General features: G+C 35.0%; 1 protein-coding gene across 1 annotated transcript; it reads right to left on the reverse strand.

Moving 5' to 3' along the window:
- Positions 1-166: 166 nt before the first annotated feature.
- LOC144853665 (integrin alpha-V-like) lies at positions 167-23,771 on the reverse strand. The gene is made up of 29 exons (XM_078711424.1): positions 23,377-23,771; positions 21,024-21,151; positions 20,809-20,939; positions 20,455-20,581; positions 19,637-19,704; positions 19,274-19,325; positions 18,131-18,217; positions 17,847-17,929; positions 17,494-17,606; positions 16,980-17,070; positions 16,567-16,669; positions 15,770-15,870; positions 15,121-15,211; positions 14,696-14,741; positions 14,316-14,420; positions 14,010-14,065; positions 13,532-13,680; positions 13,024-13,146; positions 12,593-12,657; positions 9,945-10,095; positions 8,242-8,319; positions 8,030-8,109; positions 4,800-4,889; positions 4,477-4,582; positions 3,011-3,178; positions 2,525-2,746; positions 2,118-2,219; positions 1,712-1,837; positions 167-1,456 (listed from the first exon to the last, which is right to left on the reverse strand). The coding sequence occupies exons 1-29, from the start codon at positions 23,559-23,561 to the stop codon at positions 1,349-1,351; spliced, it is 3,135 nt and encodes a 1,044-aa protein (XP_078567550.1). The 5' UTR covers positions 23,562-23,771; the 3' UTR covers positions 167-1,348.
- Positions 23,772-24,719: the final 948 nt, after the last annotated feature.

Consider the following 24,719-nt stretch of genomic DNA (forward strand, 5'->3'; position numbering starts at 1 on the left):
AATCCTTGCTTGTATTTGCCTGTACTTATCAAAGTTATAATTAGGCCTCTGTATTATTAGCTTTTAATAATGTGTGCAAAAAGTTTTCATCGGCCTTTGATAACATGAATACAAAAGTCATCATTATACAAATAGTGCGTACTATTGCACGCCATGTTACCCACAATCATCCAATCAAATGACAGGAATTTATTTAGGTGTTATATAACATCAAATAACCACCATTAATAGTGGTTCTCTTGGTCACATACACACTAATCTATGTTAATTTAGATTTTTGTTTTTAAATACTTATTTTTAGCAAATTGCGCATTAAAACAAAACATCCTTTTTACAATTAATAATAACAATTAATAAACTACAAATTTTACATAGAACAAAATGGAAGAATCATTGACAAATATTATACTGTACATGAAAAGGACGGACTATTAGGGAATTTATATAACATAACATTGGAAATGATATTCAATAGGCTATGCTGTTGGAATGTTGCACTGTAAATAAATTACTTCTTTTTTGGTAATAGTTTTGGTAAGAAATAGAATGCTATGGTGTCCTTAATTTGAAACCTCTATACTGTAAATCACATTAATATTATTCATAAACAAATAAATGATAACAAACATGAAAACAGCAAGGCCGTAGCGTGGGGTTAAAAACAGACGAGGCAAAGATGCTTTAAATATAATTGTTAAATATAAAATATGACGATCTCTGCTGGGGAATTGGGGTGGGTGAAACTCGACAATTTCTGCCTCATGCTGGCTACAGCCCTGAACAGCAATTACTGGTTACTAATTCACATAAATAACTGGCTTTTTTACAAAATAATAAAAATTAATTGATTCTAAATTACAACTACGGTGAAAGTATGTTATCTGTGTTCTCCCAGTCGTCCAGGTTTGGTGATTATCGCAGTAGCATATGCAGAGGCGGTCATCTCTTCACAACACCGCCCAACTCCCCCACCCCAACACTCCTCGTAGAAGTAGTGCAGAATGTAAAATGTGTTTCTGGGCAGGCACATTTCTGAGTCATATGGATAAATGAAATTGTACTATATAACATAAAAATCATTTCTGTGCACTTTAGCTCTATCCATCATCAGTAAGCATGTCCTTTTACTTTATCAAAGTACACCTCCTTTTTTATTTTTCAATAGGGCCTATTTAATTGCACAGTGCACAGCTAAAAATGCTGACAAGGCAATCATTGCATGGTTTTATAAACAGCATTGTGTGATAGCTTTCTTACTATCACTTCAATGGCTTTCTTTTTACAACACACACCAGCAGTAACTCGCAAAATATTTGTGAATAAAATTTCTTTCAGATCATTTTATAAATTAAAAGGCACCGTTCTTGCATCCGTCATCGCTGTCATCACCACCATCACCTGCCTCTCCATCTGTTTCATTTTCGTTTGGTATCGTTTTCCTTTTAAAGAACCCAACCTAAAACAACAACAAAATAATGAATATATATCTGTTGGAATGACACATAACTCATTAATTCTGTTCCCAAGTAATTCATCTTCTTTGTTCAAGAACTAGAACGTAACGTAAGTGCAAAATTAGAAATTTGACCAATCACAAGCGATGGATTATCTGAACTGTCGATTATGATTGGTTAACTTGATCACGTTGTGCATTGCGTCCTAGTGGGAACAAAGTTAACCCATACATTTTATTTTACCCACATATACTTACTTTATAGAGAATAGCCGCAATCAGTAGCAGTAGTAATAAGCCACCAATGATAGCTAATATTATTATCCATATTTCAACAGTACCACTATCTGTAGTGGGAATTACTGGATTTATATCTGTAGTTATCTGCAAAATAAAAATGCAACATTAAATCATAAATTAGCTAGGTCTTAGCCAAACGTACATACAATACAATTAACGTTTTTTCCATATCCATTAACATTATAATATGTAAATGTAAAGCACTATCAAACTTTATGTGATAATGAAAAATGTGATGTGCCCATATTTGGACATGATGATGTTATGTCATACCATACTTAAGCATATCACTACCATATTTAAGCAACATCCCACCTTTTTCTAAATTTAGATTACCCCTCTGAATGTTGTGTACAGTACTTACCTGTTGTGAACTTTGTCTAACAACATCCGGGGCTATTGCATACGGCATACTAAGAACACGTGCAAAAGCAGACGACGTTGCGAATGATTCTTTGATATTATTCTGTGAAGTGCAAAATGTGGAATTTAGTCTAAATTGTATAGCCAGATCATTCACAGGGAATGCAGAATTATAGGCCAGTGTAAACAATCCAAATTTACCAGGTTGCAGAACCACCATGTTTTTTGCTATTCACTACAGTACTGTATTTAATTTACATACAATGATAAAATATACGATTTAGAATAATGAAGAACGATTCAACATATTTTTGTCAGAAGTCTCTTACCATGACTCTACTAACTTACACACATCAGGAGATGTACACAATCCTTATTTTTATTGTCTTGTTTCCTTAATATTCTTACCTTTAAAATTGTGTTTAGCCATAGCCTAGAATTCAATGATATAACAAGACTTCCAGTGCCAATGATCGTGTTGGTCCTGCATGTGATATTCACACAACCTGAGCCTTCTGAACATTCGGATAACGGTATGACACTGGGTGAAACGATTGGCTCTGCAACTTCCAACGCAACGTCTCTTGTGAGTCTATTGGATACCTCCTCATGCACATTAAGTATTGGTATCTGCAAAAAATACACACCATAAAGTTTATTTCTTTTCTTTAACAATATAAATTTTGATGTAATTGGATATAAAAAGAAGATTTATCCAAACACATTTTGTGCATCTACTGTACCTAATAACACAATACATAAAACACAAAATATGACAGATACGATACAGACAGATATATAATACATACACATAATTTACAAAATCCAATACTGACATTAATAGTAATATTGGTCAAACAAGAATGTATAAATTTGTCGTAATTTTCAACTCACTGATGCTGTTACATTCTCGGGATCAACTCCACCTGCCACGCTACAGATATGACCCATGTTTGTTGTCACTTCTGTTAGATAAAATAGATATTCTCCAGATGTTGTTTTCATCGGCCATTGGATTTCAACTTCTGTCACACCTACTCTGCTTGGTCCATGATTTAACACCTATCAACAAAAACAATTTATTTTTACACTTCTAAAATAGGAAAGCTATAATTAATTAGGATGTGATGCAACTAGTATCAAATTTATCTGTATTTACATTATGCCATATGATAAAATAACAAAACTCTAAGAAGTGAGGCAGTCCTGAAGTGAGGCAGGCCAGAAGTGAGGCAGTCCTGAAGTGAGGCAGGCCAGAAGTGAGGCAGTTCCGAAGTGAGGCAGTCCCGAAGTGAGGCAGTCCCGAAGTGAGGCAGTCCCGAAGTGAGGCAGTCCCGAAGTGAGGCAGTCCCGAAGTGAGGCAGTCCCGAAGTGAGGCAGTCCCGAAGTGAGGCAGTCCCGAAGTGAGGCAGTCCCGAAGTGAGGCAGTCCCGAAGTGAGGCAGTCCCGAAGTGAGGCAGTCCCGAAGTGAGGCAGTCCCGAAGTGAGGCAGTCCCGAAGTGAGGCAGTGCCGAAGTGAGGCAGGCCAGAAGTGAGGCAGGCCAGAAGTGAGGCAGTACCGAAGTGAGGCAGTCCCGAAGTGAGGCAGTCCCGAAGTGAGGCAGTACCGAAGTGAGGCAGTCCCGAATTGAGGCAGTCCCGAAGTGAGGCAGTCCCGAAGTGAGGCAGTCCCGAAGTGAGGCAGTACCGAAGTGAGGCAGTACCGAAGTGAGGCAGTCCCGAAGTGAGGCAGTCCCGAAGTGAGGCAGTTCAGAAGTTAGGCAGTCCCGAAGTTAGGCAGTCCGAACATGAGGCCGTCCTGAAGTGAGGCAGTCCTAAAGTGGCCGTCTTGAAGTGAGGCAGTCCTAAAGTGAGGCAGTCCTGAATTGAGGCAGTCCTAAAGTGAGACAGTCCTGAAGTGAGGCAGTCCTGAAGTGAGACAGTCCTGAAGTGAGGCAGTCCCGAAGTGATGCAGTCCTGAATATTTACAAGGTAACATATTTATAGGTAACAAGAGTTGGAGGAGATGGAAAAATGAATTGACCATTCAAAACTTCTTAATTTGTGTTCTGTCTCTTTGTTATATTACTGTAGTTTATTATATGCAAACAATGTTGCTATATGTGTTTTTTTGTGGAAATAAAATGAAATTGATATTTTTGGAAAGTAGGGAGGATGTCTCCCTAAAGTTCTGTCTACATTGTCAAACCAGTTTGACAAAACAAGTGTGACATGCCCAAATATGTTAGAGATATACCCAAATATGGTAGTGATATGGCATCATCATGTCCATATATGGGCACATCACATTTTTTGTCACATAAAGTTTGATAGTGTAATGAAGGACATGTCCGCCACTCTGCATTCATTTATTAACTTACTTCATATGTATGAACAAGAAGAGGCCCAATGTCTTCTTCTCTTATAATTTTTGACTCATCTTTTGGTGGATCTTCAGAAAATGTAACTTGTTCTGGGACAGAGATGCTAAAGGAATCAATTACAAATTGTTTGGGATTTGAAATACAAAGTAGACAAGAAATACCTTGCTAAAATGTTAGTGAAGGCATGGCTTAAATAAAGCAACAGGTCCAATAATGTTGGCCTAAAAATACCTTAAAACAATTGGTAATGGTAGCAACCAATGTCCAAAAATATAAGACAACTAGGTCACTCTAGCCTACTTAGCTACTACAGTACTTACCCCTTTAACTCAATTGTAGCAGCAACCTTTACCTTTACATCAATCTGTGCATTATTGTCGTTTCTGGTTGTCTGATTTTCTGTATTCTGGCTGTTATGGGAGAAATTGAGAAATGGAGTTAGTTATTTTGCAAAATCCATGAGAATTGATACCGGTTTTGGCACAAGCACAAGACACAAATTAACGTAACACCATAACATAATTAATCTTGAAAAAGCTTTTTTACAATTACAGATTAAAGTTACTTTTCATAATGTTAGATAGTTAAGTTTTGAGTCATTAACATTTTTATTTGTTCGCTCTACTCTGAATTAATTGCCTTTCTCTAAGTACATGATACTTCTCTGGTGGGACTCGGATCACTAGTCTGGCATTCATTTCATTTCATTTCATTTATTTCGTCTCATATACTTATAACAAAAAAATAACAAACAATAGAGAGAGACAGGATTCCCAAAAGCGAACTAAATCAAACTATCAAGTGGGTCTCCAAAGCAAAACATAATCATCCAAAAAAAACAAACAAAATTACAACATTAAAAACAACGTGAAGATTAAAAAAGTACAAAATATCAATACAAAAGTTACCCTAGACATTATTATTATTATTATTATTATTACTGTTATTATTATCACAGATATCAAATGAAGTTTTAATTTATCGCGGATTAATGGCCGATAGTTGTAAAAGAATAAAAGGAAATATTTTTCTTAAAATGACATTTTAATTTATTAATAAATAAGCCTAAGTTAATCGGGAGCGTATTTCTAAGATCCTGAGGCAACCTATCCCATGAGCGTTGAAACTGCTTAAATGTAGAAAATTTAGAATTGTCAGTCCTACCAAACTTGTGAACAAATCTTAGATCATTGTCACGCCTGAGGTTAAACTGAACAAAATCAAAAATTTTAAAATTATATTTGTTATAGAGACATTTGGAAACAAAGGAAATCAATAGGTAATTTATACGACCATCAAAGGACGGAAGACCAAGAACTCTAAGTCTCTGCTCATAAGACAGGGTGCCCCAGGATTTAGGTATACAAACTCTGGTCATGCGGCGTTGAACCCTCTCTAAAGATTCAATCTCTCCCTTTCGATACGGAAACCATGCCGGCATCCCATACTCCATAATAGGTCTAACAAGAGCATTAAAAAGCTTCGGGATAACGATGTGGTTTCTAAAACGCACGACCCTCATGATAAACCCCAGAAGCCTGGACGCCTTAGCCTTAACATTTGCGACATGGGTACCCCATTCCAGCTTGTGTGTAAAGGTAATCCCAATATATTTAAAACACTCCACCCTCTCAATAACGTTCTCCCCAATTAGATAATTAATTGCACTGTTCTTAAGTTTGGCTGATCTAGTAAACCGTATGTGCTTACATTTAATAGGATTAAGCGGTAATTTATTAAGAACACTCCAATTATAAATTTCGTTTATGTCGTTCTGCAATGCAGCACTATCTTCGGTAGATCTTATTGCCCTGTAGATAGCTACATCGTCGGCATAAAGTAAAATATTCGATTCAATGGAGGAGGACAAGTCTAAAGTAAATACATTAAACAAAACCGGGCCGAGTACACTACCTTGCGGGACTCCCGAGGAAACAGGACAACTGTATGACAGGGCACCCCTAAACGCAACTCTTTGAGACCTACCCAATAAAAAAGATGTGAACCACCGCAAAATTTCGCCACAGATCCCAAGACGGTGAAGCTTCTCAAGGAGCAGCGAGTGACAGACCCGATCAAAAGCCTTGCTAAAATCTAAGAACAGGGCATCAATGGGAGGGGGCTTGCGTTCATCCAAAATATCAGACCAATGGGTGTAAGCAGTGGCAAGGAGAGTTTGACAAGACCTGCCGGAGACAAACCCGTGCTGTTGTGAGGACATCATACCATGCAAGTTAAGGTGGTCAGTTAGATGTTTACACACGATTCTCTCAAGTATCTTACCCACAACACTACATAGCGAAATCGGACGATAGTTGTTTATAACTTTAACATCATCCGATTTATGAATGGGAACCACATTGGCCACTTTCCATTCCGTCGGAAGAACGCCAGAACGAAGCGAAAGATTGAAAAGCTCAGAAAGGGGCTTACATATATATGTAGCAGATAGTTTAAGCATCGATGACGTTATGCCATCGGGCCCCGGAGCTTTCCCCATTTTCAGACCGTTAATTATGAACAAGACCTCCGAGGGGGTTGTATTGATGTTATTGAGGGGAGAGAGGCCAATATGGTTCCCAGTACAATCAGTGTGAGTTTCATCCTGCACAGAGTCATTAGTGAAATTTGATTGAAAAAAAGAGTTAAAAGCGTCGGCAATAATCTGGGGATTCTCTACTAGAGTCCCATTAATATTAAACATCTTCGGTGCATTTTTCGCTCGCGATTTCCTCATAAATGACCAAAACGCTTTTCCATTGTCAGTATTACTTTTTGCCGCGAGATTATTAACATACTCAAAGTATGATTTGTTTACACGATATTTGAGAGCGTTTCGACATTTCCTGAACTTATCCCATTTAACTGCGTCATCTGAATTTTTAGCTTTTTTGAATAAACGCTTCTTGATTCTTGATTGTTTTATTATATCGGGCGTTATCCACGGAGGTTTAGAACGCCTCTTAGCCTTGCGTTTCGGAACTACTTTGTGAATGACATCAAGGAAATGTGTTCTAAAAAAGTCCCAAGCAGAGTTCATATCAATAGCACATGTAAAATCAGGCCAACCAGTATTTTCGAAAGTGTTATTAAATCTATTAATGTCAATCTTAGCGTAGTCTAAAAAATAGCCAGGAGGCAGGCGAGTCCCTTTGAAAGCGAGATCTAAGCACAACTGGATTCCATCGTGATCATACCTCTAGGCCAACGAGGTTGCGCTGATGGCTAAGGTTCAAGCTAAAGGAAGCAGTGGGTATTGCACCGATGGTTATTCATATCTGGTGTATGATCTCACATATGTGGTCATCCTAGCAGTAATGTAGCCACAAGAAATAAAGTTGTCGGGTTTTCGCAAGAAAAGGAAACAATCTCTGTTCGCCACTGGGTTGTAAAAGGCCTCTGTGGAAACCATACCAACCGTACTGGTGGTTACAGCAATGCCTAGCCATATTATCTCATTCCATTATCATGCAAGAATGGAATGTTAATCTTCAATTTTGTATTGTATACTAAATTGCAAAGTATATTTGTTATGGTATGGTTTGTTTACCTTTCAACAGTCAGTACTAAAGAAAGCATGTCATCATCACCATTCAAGTCGTCCACAGACAAATACAGAACCATGCTTATCTGAAATATAAATCAAATAAGCCAATAATAATAGTATTCCATTAGGATGACATCGTTATGCTACAATTAGTGCATCTTATTCTTAGACAAGAAATTAAAATAAGTAATTAAGCAGGTCCTGTACAAACATACCTTCCTCTTAGCTGGCAGTGGGTTGCCAATATCGCATTCTAATTTATTGTCGTCAAATCCACAATCTATAAATATATCCTGAAAATAAAACATTTTAAAGTTAATGTAACCATAGAAAGAGAATTTATATGTCTGTACAAACATACTTACTATTTTAATCATTGGATATACTGTATAGGAAATACATCTATATATATATAAATCCAAAGGCAAAAAACTGAAAAAATGACAATGCTGTGGGTATCAGTGGCTGGATCTCAATGGAGAAATTGAGATTCAAAACAATAAAGTAAAACAGCCAGAAAAGTTAGCAGAGCTTTCGGGCAACACTAGCTCTTCATCAGTGCAAGTGATATATATATGAGGTCGTATCAATTTGATCTCTGGTGCGCATGCCTACAATTGATGGAGTAGTGCTGTACCACGCCGAGAATGTTAAAAAGTCCCTATCCAATTGAGTTTGAACAATACCATGAAAGCCCCAGTGGTCTAATGGTTAGGACATCTGCATATCAAGCAGAAGGTTCCGGATTCGAGTCTCGGTTGGGGCGACTTTTTCTTATTCTCACAGATTTCCTCATCTTTATCGTATTAATTAATTAAATTTCAGTATATCACCGGGCAGTTTAGAATTAATTTTCTATGCCTGATGTGTTATAAATCCAAACTGCAAGTGAAAGTACTTGGACAAGATAGATAGATATATCAGGCAAGCGCTGCCTGAGTGGACAGGAATAAAATAAATAAAACAAAAGAGGCATAAGGCTGGTGAATAGAGGGTGTAGATAGTATTGTGTAGAAAACAAAGAAGATAGCTTGGTAGATATAAACAATTTTGGAATAAAACTAAACAACAGCTTAAATGGTGGTAAGTTTAGGTAGTCAATGGAGTAATTTTACCGATCTGGGAGTATGTTCCTAATGTTAATTCCAAAAGGTTTTGTTGTTTTAAGTAGTAATTCCCAGTAGTTTTCTTTGTCTTTGCGAGTTTTGTCGCTCCATTTATATATACTGTATTTCTATAAATATTTTGCAAAGCACGCTCGTTGAGCTTGTGCACTCTTTGTGTTCATAATCAGTGTACTATGTCCCGCATAACTGGCTCAGCCTATATATTGTGCCAGTTCTGCGGTACATTTCATTTCGAAACCTGAGCTGCACTGACGAGATCTAATAAGATCGAAACAGTACTGTCTGCAGATTGGATATAAATATATATATATATTGGGGGTGAAAGTTTGCCGGCCTCTAGCAACTAATACTACCACTGTTTTGGTTTATCTGTTTTAAATGCTTTTTAGTTATTATTAATTTTGCTTTGGTGTAAATAGGTATATACTTACATAACTTTTGAATTTGAACTATTGAAATTCAAGAAAATCTGTTTATTAATAATGACTTCACAAATAAAAAAAACATTTGTAGTCTTTTAACATGGACTGAAATATCAACATGTGCCCTCTGTGGCAACATTTTGCCAAGTACTTCACTCATTTTTTTTCATGCTTATTGCTGTAAATCATAGCCCATTTTTAAAAATCTTTGGATTCCCACCAAATACAATATACAGGCTTTATATTAAGCTTTATACAGACTATATTCTCTCTAGGGATACTTAATGGTCTCATTCATATTGTTATAGGCTTGTCCCTACTTAAAATGTACCCCACACCAGGTTATACTATGGCTGCTACTGTACGTACCGTGATTTTTGATTGCCGTACGTTTATCAATCCGAAACCTGAAGGTAAGTCAGATTTGAGAACTGATTTGAACGCTTTTTCACCTTTGTTCTCCACAGTTATGTTGATCGCAAGCCCCTCTTTGTCACCAATTGTCACCGTGTCCAATTGCCTACAAGGGTTTTAAGAATAATCATTTTTATTGGTATAAAAAGTCATACAGTATTGTACATTATATAAAAATAAATTATTAATCAAGCCCAAACATGATCAGACGACCTTTGTGATACTGTCAGTAGAACCACTCTGTTGGGACACATACATGTGTTTTAAAACTAGACAATCGCTATTCTGGAGTCACCTCTATTAATGAGATACATACTGCATGTTTTAAAACTACAGACAATCGCTATTCTGGAGTCGCCTCTATTAATGAGATACATACTGCATGTTTTAAAACTACAGACAATCGCTATTCTGGAGTCACCTCTATTAATGAGATACATACTGCATGTTTTAAAACTACAGACAATCGCTATTCTGGAGTCACCTCTATTAATGAGATACATACTGCATGTTTTAAAACTACAGACAATCGCTATTCTGGAGTCACCTCTATTAATGAGATACATACTGCATGTTTTAAAACTACAGACAATCGCTATTCTGGAGTCGCCTCTATTAATGAGATACATACTGCATGTTTTAAAACTACAGACAACCCCTATTCAGAAGTCACCTCTATTAATGAGATACATACTGCATGTTTTAAAACTACAGACAATCGCTATTCTGGAGTCGCCTCTATTAATGAGATACATACTGCATGTTTTAAAACTACAGACAATCGCTATTCTGGAGTCACCTCTATTAATGAGATACATACTGTACTGCATGTTTTAAAACTACAGACAATCGCTATTCTGGAGTCACCTCTATTAATGAGATACATACTGCATGTTTTAAAACTACAGACAATCGCTATTCTGGAGTCACCTCTATTAATGAGATACATACTGCATGTTTTAAAACTACAGACAATCGCTATTCTGGAGTCACCTCTATTAATGAGATACATACTGCATGTTTTAAAACTACAGACAATCGCTATTCTGGAGTCACCTCTATTAATGAGATACATACTGCATGTTTTAAAACTACAGACAATCGCTATTCTGGAGTCACCTCTATTAATGAGATACATACTGCATGTTTTAAAACTACAGACAATCGCTATTCTGGAGTCGCCTCTATTAATGAGATACATACTGCATGTTTTAAAACTACAGACAATCGCTATTCTGGAGTCACCTCTATTAATGAGATACATACTGTACTAAATTAAAAGACGTTTACTATATAATTTCAATATAAAATTTAATGACAAAAATAGAGATCGACGTTTCGGTACCATCATAGAACCATTTTCAAGATCAAGTGAATACAAAACAATAATAATTATGTGCACTAAGCACCAAAGTTGGTGACAGGAAATGCTAATTGAGGGCTAATTAAGTAATTAGCTCCTCCTACTGAGTTAGATAAACAATTTAGCTTTGATGGAATCCGATTGTTTATTGAGTGTAGGTTTTATCTCTTTGATCCACAACATCTCCTTAATTAGGCAATCAAACTTATTGTTACATTTAGATAAGACTCTAAAGTATTCTGAGATATCACCAGTTATGCCATGTTGTTTTAGGTGATCGCCTATAATACTTTTGTTATGTTCATTAATGCGTTTGTAAAGGTGTCGGCAAGTGTAACCGACATAGTTTGTATCACACAAACCACATTGAAATTTGTACACCACGCATTGTGAATTAATGATTCTGGGTTTCATTTCTTTAGGTTTTAAGGTGTCACCTATCTTACGACTAGTAAATACTGGTAAAATATCGTTTTCAATCTTCGCACTAAGTTGTTTAAGTTGTTTAGTAACCGTGTTACAACAAGTTTGATCCTTGTACGGTAGTACAATCCTAATAGGCTGGGGAGATTCATCAGTTAGCATATCTTCATTAGTATTACTAGGAGTCACACAAGTATTAATGGATTGGTTGAAAGCCTTAACAATATTACTAATAAGATCTAAAGGATAATTCAACTTTTGAAAAATCTTTGTTACATTATCAACCTCTGATAGGAAAATGTCATGCGTAGATGACAATTTACCAACTTTGGTGCTTAGTGCACATAATTATTATTGTTTTGTATTCACTTGATCTTGAAAATGGTTCTATGATGGTACCGAAACGTCGATCTCTATTTTTGTCATTAAATTTTATATTGAAAACATACTGTACTGCATGTTTTAAAACTACAGACAATCGCTATTCTGGAGTCACCTCTATTAATGAGATACATACTGCATGTTTTAAAACTACAGACAATCGCTATTCTGGAGTCACCTCTATTAATGAGATACATACTGCATGTTTTAAAATAATTGCTATTCTGGGGACACCTCTATTATGGGGACATTTTGGTTGATCCAAAGAAGTCACTGTCATAGGGATTTAAAATATAAATAAATTCATGATATCCATACAGTTTGGTGTAAACTACTCACTTTACACTAATTATGCAGTGTCTATAATGCACACACTATCGATATATAGTTTACTAAATACTAGGGTACGTATTCAATTTTATTTGTTGACACTTACGATACAGCTATTATAGACAGATCTGGAATACATACATTGTTTTCACAACTGTTCAAGAAGTACACCTAAGTTTTAAAAAAGATTAAATTAAAAAATATACATTGTATATGTTGTTTATTATTTATATGAGGGGTTATATATACAGCAACTCAATTATAATTATTTTAATTAATTTCTATATATGAATGTGCATTTATTTGTCCAATTTAAAATATCACAAATTTGCTTTCTGTACACTACATATCATATCAAAACATATTACACATATTAAAAACATACACATCGTAATAAAAAAAATAAGAATATAAATTGTTTCAAGTCCAAATATAATTGTCAACTCATCTCAAATGAAAAACTGGGTTCTTTAAAGTGCACATAGGCAAACTGTTTACACTGGACCTACGGGTGTATTATAGTACTATCATATTTACCTGTGAACTGGGCAATTCTGCATTTTGATCAATTATAGGACGAAGAGAACTGCCGATTTGCTCATTATTTGTGGAAAACGTCATGCTGATTCCAATAGGGGTGAGCTTATCCGCAATATGTGTCTATAAAAAGAAATAAATATGTACATAAATTATTATTTCCGGAGACACATGGAGCAGGAAGAAATTTACACCCATATGAACATTTAAGCAGAGTAACAGTACTTATTTATATTTTTGTTTAAAATTTATTTATACTGGGTAACCTCTTCAGTCAAATACTGATCTCCCAGAGGGCCCAGTTATGATCAGTAGCTGTGTGTGTACTAGTTCACCGGTGTAACCCCCACCCTCTACTCGTCTCGATTGATGTACTAGGTTCTTTAAAGTGCACATGAGCTAGATATGTACACTGGACCTATGGTTTATAGTCCTTATCCGAGAAGACTTAAATAAACCAATGTTCCACAAACCATAGCTGCAGCCTGAATTTGTAACTTTTGCCTACCTGTATATAGGCTGTCTCTTCAATACAAACATAATCTGCACCATGATTTAAGGTAACATTAGTTTGAATTTCAGAAAGTTCGTTTTGCCTAAAAACAGTTCTTGACTCGCCTGGCTGGTTAGGATCAAGTGTTATTGTTACTGTAAATTCTAAAGAGATAATTTATGAATTATTAATACAAATTGACCAATCAACTCCACTAATACAAATTGACCAATCAACTCCACATACAAATTGACCAATCAACTCCACTAATATTAACACCAATGGAGCAGATGTTCCACTGTGAATAGTGAGTAGGATAAATCATGGGACGATTCTCCAATTCCTTCAAAGTTGAGACTGATTCGGAACGTAGAAAGGGACTTCAGTTGGACCATATTTTAAAGCCTGTTGTTTTCTCTGGGGGCACCTGGGTTTAGCCAATGAGCGCTCATAGCTGTTACACAGTTTTTAAGAAGTTCAAGTTGATTTTTACCTTGTGTATCTAGTAAGCCTATACCTGTGTATCGCAGACATCCTTTAACCTTGAAACTATAAACACAAGAAGAAAACGAGAAAATGGTACATTGTGGATTATATGAAATGTGATGTATTATACCAGCATACATATGTAAAAAAGCACATTCAATTTGATTATGAGTATGACAGGCTTAACCCAAATGTTTTATAAAACAAAAGGTTTATGTATTATTACTATGGTTTATCGAAACAACACAACTTTCTTTGTTACCGTAGTAACAACACAATTGATAATGTTACAAAAATGACAACATAACTTTACCTTGTTACCATAGTCCCTACTTCAAGTTCAAGATCTTTAATGTCTAGATCAACTCCAGTTGGTTCCGATTCTACTGATGATGTCATTTTAATTACTGGCCTAGAACTGAAAATGAAAATATTATCTTTTTAATTTGTGTTATATTCTTTTTTTTATGGCTTGTTAATTTGGATTTATCTTTGGTTTAAGAGGAGCAGATTGTTACAATTTTGAGTTAGAGGGAAGAAACCCCTTGCCTTGGCAACTTCTGGGGTCACGTTAGGTCATTTCAATCATTAACCTATTTTAAAATAATTGTTTATTAATATGTAAACAGGTTGTCTATTTATTTGAAGTAATTGTATCATGTAAAAAAAAATATCTGACTTTAATCATCTTACCGAAGTAAAACAGCCATGTCCGATTGATACGCACCAACAACCACATCTACAAATAAATATATATGTACACAATTTTGACAATATTAAAATAAATATTCAATCTACAGTAATATGATAAAATTGTATTCTGAAAGATTGATTGATAACGAGGACAAGAATGAGGAAGGAGGTGTTTTTAGTTAAAATAATAAGGATATTAAATGATAATGAAAACGTGAAAGATAAACATGTAATGTTTGTACTTGGATGATAACGAATGTAGATAAATAGATAGAATTACATTAGAAAAATTGTCATCCTAGAACTATAAAATAATCAATGTTATAGTTTATGTAAATACTAGAACTGATTGGTCGAAATGCCATCACGTGACTGTTTGTTTCAGATGCATGGATAACTATGATTTTAACGATAATAATAATTACCAGGATAACCGTTGTCATCAACATCAATTCCTCCAGACAATGCAGCACCAAATGATGTCATATTTTGATCCAGATCATTTGGAGTAATAACCTACAGACCAAAAAAAAAGTTTTTAAGTTTAATTTGTATGAAATTTATGTTTAATATTTTATATATTTAGGCAAATTGCCAAGGATAACCATAAGTGAATTCATTCACTATCCTTCTTAAAGGTGTCAAGCCCATTCAAAAGATAAACATACACACAAGATGCTCTACATAAACAAAGTCTTTGGGAGTGGAGTTGTAATTTGTCATTAGAAAAATTCCTGACATATGACAGGACTTGAACCCAGTACCCTTGGATTGGTAGTCAAGCATCATACCCACCAAACCACAACTCCACTCCTATATAAATCAACACCATTTATATTATGTTCACACTTCTGGTGTAAGGCTCTGTCCGCACTATCAAACTAGTTTGACAAAAAAAGTGCGATGTGCTCAAATATAGTAGTGATATGCCCAAATATGGTAGTGATATGACATCATTTTATCCATATATGGGCACATCACATGTTTTTGTCACATAGCTTATAGCTTAAGGCAGGCGAAGATAGCATATGCTGTGCATGTCATTGAATAATTTGCACTTCAACTTCAACTAACCTGTGATGGTTCCATCATATTAATATCTCTTACACTGCCTTGATATATGTAGACAACACCAGAACCATCATCACCACCATAAGGAGCGCCTACCGCAAAATCTAAATATATAGATATTTACATTAAATCTGACATTTATGGAGGCCTAGATAAATTAAATGATGTCTAGGTCAAGAATTCATGGTATTCCTACTTTTCAACTTAAATGGTATATTTCCTAAATTATTTTTAATTTAAGAGTTTGATTTGTTTCCCTCTCTAAATCTCTGTCTACATTATCAAACTTTATGTGAAAAAATGTGATGTGCCCATATATGGACATATATCACTACCATATTTGGACATATCACTACCATATTTGGGCACATCACATTTTTTTGTCAAACTAGTTTAAAAGTATAGACAGAGCTTTACACAGGAACACTTGTCATGTTCTTTCAATCAATGGTATGATTTGAACAACACAGCTGAAATAATATCTCATAATAATAACAACAACATAGTACAGTTGACTCTCCCAATACCAGACTTTTCTTGAGGTCCAAAAGGTCATTTCTTTTTTTAACCATTGAAGACACATTGTGAATATCAGAATCTCTGAAAAACAAGACAAGAGTGTCCTGTATTGGGAGAGTTTACTGGATTTATAACATAAATCATTATTTCTGAAGAAAGAATGAACAATAATGAAAAATGTAATGCCCAAAAGTCGAGCATTGTTTTTTTGTAAGAAATATTTCTTGTTTAAAATGCCTGTTGTCCAAATACACATTTGGTATTGATATTCATGCAGATACCTTTATAACCATCAGCGTTTATATCATCAAGAGCAGCAAGTGCGTATCCAAAACGAGAATGTACACTCTGACCGGTAATCTTCACTGGTTTTCTAAAGTCATTCTAAAAGTTTGGTAAAACAGTATACTTTTTAATAATGTATAAAATTTAAAAGACAAAATGCAATTGCAACAAAATAATGTACAACCTAACTTACTTTTTATTACTAATTATATTATAGTCTATAATAATATTTATTCGGCATGTTATCATTAAGGCCAGGAGCAAGCAATAGGCATAGGCATGAAATAATTTAACTACACTTGCTCCAACTATACTAATAATGATACATTTTTTTAAAAATAAGGATCACTGTTATTTTTTGTGTGTAAACGTGTGGCCATATACTGACCGAAGAGATATCTAAACTTACCCCTTGCTCCTGCAAATAAATGTAAATTCTGCCACATTCCCATATTTTATCATTGGCATAAAATGGTGCCCCAACAATAAAATCATCAAGCCTAAAAGCAAACAAATACAAACTTGTTATAGTGTGAAGCAAACGACATCATAAAGTAATGACGATTAACTGCTGCTATTGTCACATGATAGTATAATACTTTACAAAATGGAGAACATTGAGTGGAAATTAAAATGGTAAGAAAACACAAAATGTACTGTTACAGTATGTGACTTTTATACAGTAATGTGAACAGATATATTGTTCGATCCATTCGTAAGATAAAATCCACAACATTTCATCCGCATTTAACAGCAAGTAACTCGCCAATTACAGAATGGATAAACTAGTTTATAATTGGTCATGCTAAGTCTCATTTGAGGCTTAGGGAGTGTAGTTGAAAGAGTCGTGAGTTACAACTGGAAATTGGGATTGGAAGGCAAGCATGTTAACCACCAAGCTACAGCTCTACTACTGTACTTACCCATCACCATTAAGGTCAACTACTGCCAGACTCTGTCCAAAGTATGCGCCAAACTGATCTCCCTCATATTCAAGCAATGGGGATTGACGTATGTAATTTGGAAACACATAAACCTGTTTAACAACATTTAAAATGATTAAATCTCATTAACGGAATAAATATAATCGATGTATAAATATAATAAAAAAGGTACATATATAAACTGAATAAATTGATTAAAATGATATATTTTTTTTTCAAACTCTATAAATTATATTTATGATAAATTTGTTCCAGTTAGTGTTAAACTGAATACATTGAGAAGTAGGTGTTAAATTAACAAATGGATGTTTCTCAGAGAGATGTAAACGTACCGCTCCATACAAATTTTTAGCCCGGGGTGCTCCGATGACATATCGGACTATGCCTTCCATGCGTATGTAGTCCATAGAATAGCCTAAAATAAAATAACCATAATTTTGTTATTGGTTAAAACATCATCAGGCCTGTAGGATTGGTGGTGGGATTTTTTATGGCTCAGGCAAGCCCCTCATTTTTCCTCAGCAAATATTGATGTCAAATATACTGTAGGCATATAAGCATTCTTAACACCAGAATGAACTGGTCAAGAATCATCACTCTGTCTTTGTTACAATACCTTGATAGCTGTATTGAAGATTGTTTAAATCATCCAACAGTGTGTAAGTCGCGTCATCTGTTTTAAAATTGAGCTTGATTCCAGTGCCTGAAATAAATATACATTAGATGATATAGGATGTGTCTATTATTACATTTTACCATTGTTGACCTGACTTTGAAAGAGAGATAGGGAGATGGAGGGCAGAGACGAGGAATTTAGAAAAGGGAGTTGAAGGAAGTTTGGACAGAGTAAGAGGGGACAAGTTTGCGCTGAGTACTAGCTGCATTATGGGAGTATGTTTCCATACGTGTATGATCCAAAAACTGGGGTAATTATGTTCTGAGCTTTTGTTAATTGGGTGTAAATGTTGTGGAGACTGAGGGTATCAAGCCACAGATTACCCTTCAGAGTTGAACCAGAACAAAATAAAAAAAAATCCCAATGCAATTTTATTACGACATAATTGGTTTGCCCTATTCTGATATTTTGGATATAAACAAAAAAATAGCCTGATAATTCTATTTTCGATTATTCTTGATAAAGAAGAGAAAATATGCAAAATAGGTCTAATGGTCTGCAAGATGTTTGTTAATTAATGTATGTTTAATAATTATTTTCCACCTTTGGTACGTCTGACACAATTACTATTAATAATTTGTACTATTATAAATGCCAATAGCTTTAAATTATCAATAGCGCCCTCAATAGTTTGATGCATTTTTTAAAAATATTATAGCGCCCTCTATAATTTGGGTACAATTTCGTAAATCCTCCCAATATTTCATTTTCTCAAGTTGGGATGTCTGAGTACATGTTAAGAACACTTGCGAAAAAATGTAAAGTAGGCTAGGGGCCTAGGCCTAAATCTAACCCACGACCTCCAAATAACTAGTCCACCACCTCTGGACCATGACTGAGCTAGGGTTAGAATCACATCTGACCAATTGCATAGCTGCAAAGCTACTTCGTCTAACAAATTACCATCCTGTCGGTGCAGTACCACCAGGGAGGTATCAGTACTTGTACTTTGCTGTTTTTAATCCTTGCTCCTCCTTCAAAGGCCTACCAATACCTTTTGCTTTTGTAAGGTACGAAAAGCTAATCGGTATCTTCCTCCAGCTATCTCTACCGTTACTTCATCATATAATAAATAATTCTTACCTTTAAAGTGTCCTGTTCCTGGTGCGCCAAGTATAAAATCATCTCTGCCACTCTAGAGAAAGAATGAAACATGGTTCCAGTAAACAAAAAGGTTCATCCGTCTAGATTTCGAGGGACGTAATCATCGTTTTCCAATATAATAGGCCCTATAGTATTTGCATTATTATTCATATCGACGGTTTTGGGGTTTTCAATGTTCCCATTAACATTTAACATATAATGGATCACTTTTTCTTCTCAAATGCATTCGGTAATTTTCCAAAAACGATCGGAAGTTGAAGTTGATATTACTCGGTATCCGTCAATGAGAAATAAACATAGCGTGATAGGAGCTAATACATAAACCAAAACCAATTAGCTTACCTCAGTTGGTATTGCAGCACTCATACCTGCTAGGCCATAGATATATCCAGTATTTTTTTTCTTATTAACTATTATTAAAGAACATTAAACATTTTTTTAAAGAAAAGTAAATTCAACACAAAATTTTGCAGACGTATTTAAAGTACTGTATGTATCTCTCAGATTTTTTTACCGAACCCAGAGGTTTCTCAAAGACACTTTTCCCGAACCCAATCTTGCAAATGAACACTTGGTTAAAACGAACCCATGGTGTCTCACAACCCAATGGTGTCTCCTAAGTGAACACTTTCGGAACCCAGGGTGTCTCGTAAATGAAAGCTTTTCCCGCTTATAACGCGTACGATCGACGATAAATATAGGCCTATAAGCATGCATTTTTTAAACATAAAACAAAAGAAATTAGAAAGGATTTCGTTCTAGAACTATAGGATAATCATTTATGCTGTCTTCGATAAAAATAATATTTTTAAAATTCCAATCAAATGACGTTATGATAAATAAAAACAATAACATCAATGTATTGTCACGATATTATTGCTCTTACTAATCATGACGTCATTTGATTGGACTTCAAAGGAAGCATAGGCCTAGATGGTTATTCTATAGTTCTACAATAAAAAGTTTTTATATTTCTTTTGTTTTATGTATGAAAAATGCACATTTGTCTATTTATCGTCGATTATTATCGTCATATAGTGTAAATGGGCCCTATAGCCGTTTTACGCCACTGAATGTGGACTCTGTTTTCCCCCAATCAAGGGTCTCTTCCATTATTAAGCGATGATGTTCGCCTATAAGAGCTTTAAATACTGTCTTACCGTCTGTCGAATATAAGGGAGTGTATGACTTCACCGTTTCCAGATCATCTAAAGCAGCAAAACATTTCCCTATTATATACTGGTTTGTGGGTTCAAGGTCATACCAAACGTATCTTGGCGCACACGCCTACAAGGTAAGTATTGAAAATACACATTTGAAAAGTTTCTTTACAAACTTTTGTAGTAGGATTATGTTTCTTCTTCCATTTCGGAGCAAACTTTATTGTTGAAGGCTACTGTTCTACTGGCTCTCTTTTTTTTGGTATACGGTGTGTGATGGTGCATACACAGATAATTTAATTAGTGTTTCAACATGTTCGATGTCACTACACACTATAACAGCTATAATCTTACCAACACGGGGCCTCCTTTATCCCTTGAACTCTTTATTGTGGCTCCAAACATTTGATATGATTTATCATCGAATTGATATTGATCAGAGTCCGAACGCGGATGTTGTCTATAAGTATTTCCTTGTTCATTTCCTGTGAAAGTAAAATCGAAACATTAGGGCCTACACATTTCAGAACACAACAGAGGTTTATTACAAGCTTGTGTTTTAAACGTACCGTCATTGTCCTTATCTAATATAAGTTTTGTACAATCATTGGACTGGGATGGACTACACTTATACACGTATCCTCCTTCCGTTATCTCTGGTTGGTTGGTCTCGGCTTTAGGAGCTCCGATTATCAACCTGTAAATTAATAAACACATTAATTGTCATGCATTCCTTCTCGTTCAATTCAGGGACGGGGGATAGAAGCGACTTTTAGGTTGATAACATCGAAGTTATCCATATGTATAGCCTATTGTGTGCCTGTCTCAATCTAACAATTTTACAATCTGGGTGTTTAAATCAGTGCGTCCGTTTTGCTTGAAATCTAGAAAGAGGGTGTGGTGGGGTGGGGGAGGGTAAGGTAAGGGCAACTTAGGTCGGAACATCCCATCTCTCTTTCGATACACGTCGTCCTTTCCATCTGATTTTCTATATTAACAAGTTGACATTGTCTCGGTATTTGGTGTGTGTTGTAATGTGCCTTTTGCGACCTACAGTAAATTATGCCTAATGGCCCACCAGTGTTGGCGTTTCTTTATACAGTTGTTGATTTTTTAAACTATCATCGCATTAACGTAAGCTTGATGCATTACTGTTTTTATTTAAATTAATTATTTATTCCAGTATAATACAGTATGTAGACACATCACACATTCAGCACACTCTTGTACACACGTCAAGTCGTCGATGTGTCTATGGTGTCACTTAAGCATAATGCTTGCATCCTTCACGTTCATCATTATCATTGTTTAGGAATTATTAAAATGTTGTCAGTTGACTGCAGAACATTACCTTGAGTCCGACGTGTGTGAACAAGAGGCCTATTCATGTACTATTAATGGTTGATTTGTAAAACAATATGGATGTCATTTTAGTGAGTAAATCACGGGCATTAGGTGTTTAGTTAATTAATTAGGTCCCAGTCTGTCATGAAGGCACATATTCGCCATCTTCATCATCCTCAGTCGTCATCATCATCATTTATCTATGGTCACGGTATTGTAGGAGTTAATTTTGACATTCTCTTCACTTGTTTGTACAATGATGAGGTGAGGGGCGGGGGGTTGTGGGGGGAGAAAATACAAAAACATTTAGGTTATGTTAATTTTAAAGAACATACAGAAAAGTGGACCATGTATGTAGTTCGGCCCGGCCCGCAGTCGTACGTCCTTGTTGTCAGGACAAACAGGTTTATATCACAATACAATTGTCACTGTAGTGTCAATGTAATTAAAATGTTCAACACAATTAAAGAATATCATGACACACAATGAGAAGCATTGTTGAAGCAATTATTTTGGGATAATTTATGAGAGTCGGCATATTTCACCTCGTCTCCCAACGTGCAATCAAGGACGTCATCATAGTAAACACATGACTGGTAAAGTGGGCGGATAACGATGAAACCCATGTGGTCGAGGAAATACCTCTTGATTTTTTTATTTATGTTCTAATGAGTCGACGTCATTCATGACACATAGGCCTACTGATGACAACCAGACATTTTGTTGGGCTGGGGTTGAATAACATCGCAAGGATAGGTCCAAGGATTTTGGGACTGCACCACACCGCGTTAAAATGATGTTTATCATTTATTGTCGAGGGAGAGACGATGAGCAAAGATCTTCAATCTCCGCTTTAATTCTTCTCTACTAAAGTTCATATAGCTTAACCCGAGCTAACCACAGTATATTTCCAACATGTTTTTTTTTTATATACATTATATTATTGCACTGGTAGTCACAATATAATATTTTTTTAGTCATAAATCGGTAATTATTTGATAATAAATGTGGATCCCCTCCATAACACGTCATGAATTAATGTACCCGTAATATTCTGTTTGGCCCATAAGCACACACACACTTTATGTTAAGATTTCAAGATTGATTGGTTTTGTACAAAAACAAGTTGCTGAGGGAGACCAAAAAAAATTGTAGACCACTGACCGGAAGGGATAGAATTAGGTGAATGTTCATTTCATTTATTTCTTTTCCACACATTGTACAAAATATAACAGATATTGTACTTTAGGAAAAAAAAAAGGTACAAAGGGGACAATGTGTGAAAGGAGATCAAAATAATAATTACTTTAAGCATTGACCACCTAAGCAGTTGTCGACATGACATTTTAAATTTCTTCATAGTTTTATATCCAGACATTCTATATTTAGACAATACTTAATGTGGCTTTTACAGCAGTTATTTGTATATATACCTATTAATGTAATGATTCAATACATTACAAGAATCGTTTTCTATTGTTTGAAATGCATTAGCACACATTTCTTAACTGTACATGTAACATACATTGATATCTATGTATGAAATATTCATTAAAAAATGAAATATAAAATTCTTACCAATTAGTGTTCAAACCTCTGTATCCTGACAATGAAAAACCAAAATGACTATTATTAGGTCCCGAATGGATAACCGGCGTAGCTGTGTCCAAATTAAAACAAAAAACGAATTCTAAACACAAGGAGAGAATAAATATAATGACTTCAAGGTTGAACGCCAGTTGAAAATTCATCCTTAACAACATTCCAATCCTTTAAGTTGGTAAGATGGGCGTATAGGTAGTAAGCTACAAAAACACGTTAATCAACCAGACAATCACGAGTATTATTATTGCCTCGTCAAAAGCTGAACGAAAATAAGCTTAAATGTACTGTTTCTATGAATGTTTTATCTCCGAATATAGTTTCTGGTGTATTATATCCTTCTCGACAGGTTTCTTGTTGATAACTAAACACTCGGTTGGAACTTCCGAGGTAGAAAATGATACGATTGACTTTGTAACCTCTGACCTATTGTAGGTGTATGGTTTCTTTCTCTTTTTATTGACGCGTGATAACTCAATTGGAGTTTTAGGCATATGTCTACACAGGTTGTTTATGTAGCATACAGAATGATGATACAGTATAATAATAAAAAAAAATCTATTTAAAAACAGGCCTATTTGTGGCTAGTATTTAATAAGGCTTATTATGATAAATTTGATTCCAATAAATGCTGTGATATTAAAATGCAGAATTTCTTCATAATACTTATCCAGACATACAATTCGATAAAAGATGTATTGTCCCCGAAAACATGAAAAATGAATATTAATAAAATCAGACTTTAAATATGCCATTTTGCAGTTTTAATAAAGTTATTCATTTCTGTAAAAAAAAAAAATAATTCACTTATAAAAAGACAAAGAAACGCCAGACAATTTAAGTATTTTTTGCTTTAAAGATGTATTGTCCCTTGAAACACAAAAAAATGAAGGTCAAAATATTCTAAATTTAAATTGGCCATATCAAAGTAATATTAAAGTTATTCACTTTAAGTCGAAAATTTGAGTCAAAAACAACAATTTTACGTAATTAAAAGCTAAATTAATTAATTACATTTCGTCTGGAAAATCGTTGCGAGCGAAAGTAAACAAAGATTTCAAACCACGAGTATACATTATGCATGATGCTAATTAGGATTGTTTACAACTCTTCACGGTTGAGAAGGTGTATTCACACAGATCGCGAGGAAGTTTTATGAGTATGCATACATAGTAGCCAAATAAGCGCGTTGCATTATGAGGTATGTTTTGATTGAAAACTTTGACTGGAAGTCAAAGTTATTTTTTGAACCAAAAAACGTCTGTATTTCAGTTAAATGATTTTTTTTTCGACTAATTTTTGGTGAAAGTTAATAACTA

This window comes from Antedon bifida, chromosome 10, assembly GCF_963402885.1.
Source record: "Antedon bifida chromosome 10, ecAntBifi1.1, whole genome shotgun sequence".
In the NCBI taxonomy this organism is placed as follows: domain Eukaryota; kingdom Metazoa; phylum Echinodermata; class Crinoidea; order Comatulida; family Antedonidae; genus Antedon; species Antedon bifida.